The sequence below is a fragment of the Micropterus salmoides genome, unplaced genomic scaffold (assembly GCF_014851395.1).
Source record: "Micropterus salmoides isolate LMB-PRFRI ecotype aquatic unplaced genomic scaffold, ASM1485139v1 Ms_hic_scaffold_5, whole genome shotgun sequence".
Classification (NCBI taxonomy): domain Eukaryota; kingdom Metazoa; phylum Chordata; class Actinopteri; order Centrarchiformes; family Centrarchidae; genus Micropterus; species Micropterus salmoides.
This window is the reverse complement of record NW_024044237.1, coordinates 24,910,637-24,916,205: the sequence shown is the minus strand read 5'-3', so window position 1 is coordinate 24,916,205 and position 5,569 is coordinate 24,910,637. Positions and strand designations below refer to the sequence as shown.

Genomic DNA, 5,569 nt, shown 5'->3' with positions numbered 1-5,569 from the left:
TTGAGTTCCTTTTAACAACAGATCCATTGTGTTTCAGACTTTGAGGCATTTATACAATGTATGTATGTAAAAGTATAAAAGAAAATGCCTTTTAAATAATTTCAAACAACAAAATTTTTAAAAAAGTATTACCACAAAATTAAAAGTGTAAACCCACACAGGTGTTTTCACTTATTCTGCCCAATTAGACTTCTGCTCTGTTCTGCTGGGTGTAGCTATACTAGGAATAATCTGTTTTCACAGCATACAGTTTGACATGCTACCGTACGAGGAAGCACAAGTGTAATTCATAATAATGAATGCATTGCGGTTAAACTGTTTCAGGGTCGAGGTACTGTGCATGCTCATTCGCTATCTTGCTTACTGAAATACTTGAATTTAACGGAGCTATCATTCACAGTATGAACCTGCTATGACAAGTCAAAATGTCTGCTGAAGGAAAAAAAACAAAAAAAGCCTTGATCCACCAGATTCAAACTCACTAAAAAGATTGTTAGTTATGTTGCCCCACCCTCACAGTTGGCAGCAAAACTAATCAAGTCAGGAAGATGTCGGTACACCTCACAGAGACTTGAGATTAAGTGACAACAGCCACAGGAGTTTTATTTCTTTGAACTGGAGTACAGGGAAGAAAAAAAAACAGTGCCTCATTTAAATTTTGCAGCCTTTTTTGTTTTCTTAGTTTTTTCTTTATCTTGATTCTGACTTTCCAAGCGACAAAAAAGCACTCCAGTGTCAGATCCTAGTGCTCTCCCTTCAAACGGACTGTCCTTTCCCTGATACCTCGGCAGGAAGTTCGCATCTGCCCAGCTCCTCTCGCCTGGTTGCACCCCGAGTCTGGACAGCAGCTTGTTAGAAATCTCTGGCACTACTGGCAGTAAGAGTGTGCCGTAAATTCTCAGGCATTCAAGGGACACGTGGATGATGGTGTCTAGCCAGCGCTGGTCCTTACTGTCCCTCCTATCCAGCTTCCAAGGTGCATGCCGCTGAACAAACCCGTTCGTCTGCCTCACACAGGCACTGATGGCTTCCAGAGCTTTGTACACATGCATGCTCTCGTAATGCTGTTCCACCACAGCAGGGAGATTTTTCACAGCATCCAACATGTGGTAGTCTTCAACCACAGCCTTGCCTCCTTGATCACTTGGGAAGGACAGAGGGCAGAAAGAGGGGTAGACCTGAGCTGGGTTAAGCGCTGGAGCTGTGCAGCGGTTAAGCAGACCACCCAGAGAGTCCGCGAGCTCTGCATTGAGCAACTTCATAACTTTGTCGTCTGTGTAATCACAGTCGGAGTCTGGGACACCTTGGCGCAGAAGAAAGTACCGCATACCATCAGTTGTGAACACTTGTGAGCGTTCAAGAGGATCCACAACATTACCCAAACTTTTAGACATCTTCTTCCCTCCTACTGTCCAGTGAGAGTGCACACGTATTGTCTGTGGCAGCGGCAGTCCGGCCCCTAGAAGAAAAGACGGCCAGTAGATCGCATGAAATTTTAAGATGTCCTTTCCGATTATGTGGTGGGCCACGTTCCACCACTGGTTGTGTTTATCTGGATAGCCAGCTACTGTAAGGTAGTTCACAAGAGCATCTAGCCACACATAGATGACTTGTTCAGCATCACCAGGGACTGGGATACCCCACTGAATGCGGCTTCTCTCACGGGAGACTGAGAGGTCAGGAAGGTCCTCCTGCAGCAACTGGAGAACAGCCTGGTAGAAACGCTCAGGCTGTATGGCCTGAGGATTTCCTCTGAGCCAGTCGAGCAGCTGAGGCCGAAACGCAGACAGACGGAACATGTAGTTCTCCTCTTTCATCCACTCCACCTGCAGAATATTGGAGAGCGGATTAAAGATTTGAGTAAAACTGCACAAGCTGTGCAGGTGTGATGTGATTTCTGCTTAAAGGAAGAGATCGACATTTTGGGAAATACACTCATTCATTAGCTTATCTCAGCTGAAAGACTGGTAACGGGAAAACAGCTAGCTTGGCTTTGTCTGAAAGTAAAAAAAAATCCTGGACTCTCTGCTGGTTGCCAACCTCACATTGACACGAAGGCACTGCTCCTCCCAAGAAATAGTCTGGAACATAACACGGTGTAAACCCACAACTTTTTTTTAAGTTTTAGAGGGGCTGGTAGGCAGCCAATTCTTTGGACAGAGCCAGGGTAGTGGTTCCTGTAGCCATCCTGTCTTTGAGGTAAGCTAAGCTAACAGGCTCCTGGATATGGCTTTATATTGAGATAAGATAGAATACAATTATCCAACTCTGGGGAAATTCACTTGTTACAGACATTGAACAAACACGAGAATGGTATCAATCTAACCCTGGTCGAGAAAGAAAATGATTTTCCCAAAGTTATAAACTATTCCTTTAAAGGAACACTCCAGCAATTTAGAACTGGACTTAATATAAAGTTTGGGGACTTGGAAGACAAATTAAAAACATGAATAGTCAAAATTGTAGTATCAGTGGCTGAGATATCCCATTTACTCCCTGAAACTGACAAAACACTGAATTCTAGATTTGTCTTAATGCAACTCAATGGCACCTTTTTGTTAAACCCTACCTGGTAAAGACCCAAAGGTAATTTTCTTAGACTTTAGAAAGCTCTTCTAGAACCACAGAATACATTATATTAACTGTTTTCCCAGCCTGAGTAGCACTATCCATGACGAGTAAACCAACCTTAATGTGTCAAATCGGTGGAGAGCACCTTTAATGTTTGCATTCATTCATCACCAATAAAATCACATTTATGCTGTGCAATTTACTATGTAAATTACCTTGTGTCCACTCTCCAGCGATACCTTGATCTCCTTCCCTGATGAGTCCAAAGCATTGGCCACCTGCGATGGCATGAGGAAGCTTTCATCTTGGGTGGAGTACCAGCCTTCGTAGCTCCCCTTGTAGATGAACCCTTTGTTCCAGAGCACTGACCAGAAATGCTTCACAGCCCAGCTGTGTCTCTGCTCAGTGGTTCTTATGTAGTCTGTATATGATATGCTGCAGCTGCTGAAGAGATGTTTGAATCTCTCAGACACATCAGTGCAGAAGGTCAGGGGATCCTTTCCTGCAGCTTCAGCAGCTTGTTGGATTTTCAAGCCATGTTCGTCTGTGCCTGAAATACCAGATAATATGGTGTATTATTATTACTACTATTTGCTTGATAAATCAATGACTCACTTAGTCTATAAAATTTCAAGATTTGTTTTAAAAAGTGCCCATCCAAATTTCCCAAAGGCCAAGATGACTCTCAGTCAGTCCAAAACAAAAATATATTGAATTTACAATTATATTAAACAGAAAAAGTCCCACATCTCACATCACATCTTAAGATGAGTATAATGTAGAGATTTATGCTGTGACAATACTTCCTATATTGTGGACATCACAAAAGCATTTGCAATAACATACACACAGTATATTTTGGAGTCAATGGAGGATTTACCTGTTGCAAACTTTGAGTTGAAGCCCTGAAGTAGCTTATACCTGTGTAAGCAGTCAGCTATCACAGCTGAATACAAGTGTCCTAAATGAGGAGAAGCATTGACATAGAAGATGGGAGTGGTTATGAAGTAGCTCCTGTCGTCTTTGCAGAAGTGGGTGCTTGTGTATCTCAACACAGCCATCCTGTGGTGTCTCGATAGAGCTGAAATTGGTGAGAAAAATGGGCTTTGTTGAAGTCTGTGAACAGCCTTACAGCTTCTGGTGACAAACACAAACGGGGTCCTCATCGCTGGATGGCAGGCGGTGCCTACATAAAGTGCACCAAATGATTTAGTCCAGGGAGAGGAAGTTAGTAATGGTTTGGTAAGTGCTAGCCATTCATGTAGCTAGCTAAAATATTTTCGTTTTCCCAGAAGAGAAACGCATCTGAAAGATTAATGAACGCTCTTAGTAGTCCTAGCAAATATTTTCCGGTAAATTGGCAAGAATCATTTTTTAAGCTATTTCGTTGACCAGCAGCGCATGTGTTTTGCTCGCTTGTCAAGGTTGCCGCTTCTTCCGGTTTCGCTCGTCCAATCAAAACCCTGCATAGTGTGCAACAAACACCAACCACCTATCAGATTGCTTGGACTCTTTGCAATGATCTGCCAAAGTAGTCAGTTTGGTTTAATTTTTCAGACGCTATCAGTATTAAAGGTGTCTTGTCATGAAGTTTTAAACTAGTCAAGCAGGAAAATGTTTACGGGAGATGCACAATGTGAGAAGAAGGAAGCACATGGCTGTAAGACATGAATAATACAAAAAAATGTAACCAAGAAATAAACACATCAAATTTGCTCCATATTGTTTTCAGAAAAGAGCACATTTGTTTTTTTCTGTTTTAGATTGTTAGGGGAAGTTGGGGAGGTTGTTGTTTTTGATGTATGAATATACTATTTCATACATACAAATATGTTTTATACCATCATCCATAATTCTGCAAAAACACATAAAAGCATGCCTTTTTGTGTGTAATATTGATTCTATTTTAACCCACAGAGGAGAAATATCTGTATATTTACTTTGATTTAACCTATTTCTTATTTGGGTCTGTTTAAATAATAATAATAAATAATTATGTTCAATTCAATTTTATTTATATAGCGCCAATTCACAACAACAGTGATCTCACAGTGCTTTTCATATAGAGGATGTCTAGACCGTACTCTGATTGGTCTGTGTTGACCACTACTAGATAGTTTAGGATGATAGACATTAGTACATTTTAATGGTCCTTGTCATATGCAAATTGTTACACTTCTAGTAATGTATTCCTTCAATACAGAGTCTGGGGATTTGCCATAGTGAGCCATTCTGCAGAAAAGCGAGTATAATAAGCTTAATGTCACTGTTTTTTGTTGATTGTAATTTCTTTAACCTCAAAGAGCTTTTCATTATGCATAAAGATTACCACAAATGTTCATATGAATAGAGTTATGACAAAGTTATTGCTGCTGCTAATCCAATTATTTAAATACATGGTTTTGCTTTTATAGAACATGTATTGATTGTTATTTAATAATGCAAACATGGGATATAATATAGTTTTATAGGCTGCATTAGTTAAGCATGTTTTGTACATTTATTACTAAGTTTTATCATAAGATAGAGGGTGACACGGAATAGGGATACATTTCTTAACCAATTCATCTTGAATATGATTGCAGGTTTAGAGATGTAACACATTAGGCTAAACCGATCCTCAAGTTATAGTTTACATTTACATTTTTAGGACGTGGAGCCAGTAAGTTATTTTAAGACTCAACCTTGCCAGTCCCAGAGAACAAGATCTCTGCTAGCCTGACTCCCGAGCTGCTGTCTGTACCTTATCAGTCTGTTGTCTCCCTACAACAAGGACAGTTACATGTGAGTAATAACTAGAGCTGGAAGGTCAGTGAATACTTGTAGGGTCAGCTAATGACTTCAAGCTAGACCTGTCTTACCTTTCCTTGTTACATCAATTAAGAACGCTAAGAATATTAATCTTAATAATAACAATCTTTATTTGTATAGCACCTTTCATACATAAAATGCAGCTCAAACATAAATAAATAAAACATACAATACAATAACATGTAAA

The 5,569-nt window shown here is 40.1% G+C and overlaps 1 protein-coding gene across 1 annotated transcript; it reads right to left on the bottom strand.

The window, feature by feature from the left end:
* Window positions 1-571: 571 nt before the first annotated feature.
* Window positions 572-4,160, bottom strand: mars2 (methionyl-tRNA synthetase 2, mitochondrial). Its single transcript, XM_038699375.1, has 3 exons — window positions 3,452-4,160; window positions 2,787-3,121; window positions 572-1,826 (listed from the first exon to the last, which is right to left on the bottom strand). The coding sequence occupies exons 1-3, from the start codon at window positions 3,735-3,737 to the stop codon at window positions 648-650; spliced, it is 1,800 nt and encodes a 599-aa protein (XP_038555303.1). The 5' UTR covers window positions 3,738-4,160; the 3' UTR covers window positions 572-647.
* Window positions 4,161-5,569: the final 1,409 nt, after the last annotated feature.

What these genes read in the sequence shown, in the direction of transcription:
- mars2 (XM_038699375.1), bottom strand. Translation starts at nt 3,737, where the DNA reads ATGAGGACCCCGTTTGTGTTTGTCACCAGAAGCTGTAAGGCTGTTCAC. An exon ending in CAACTCAAAGTTTGCAACAG is followed by an intron (nt 3,122 to 3,451) that starts GTAAATCCTCCA and finishes CTGGTATTTCAG; the next exon opens with GCACAGACGAACATGGCTTG. An exon ending in CGCTGGAGAGTGGACACAAG is followed by an intron (nt 1,827 to 2,786) that starts GTAATTTACATA and finishes AATATTCTGCAG; the next exon opens with GTGGAGTGGATGAAAGAGGA.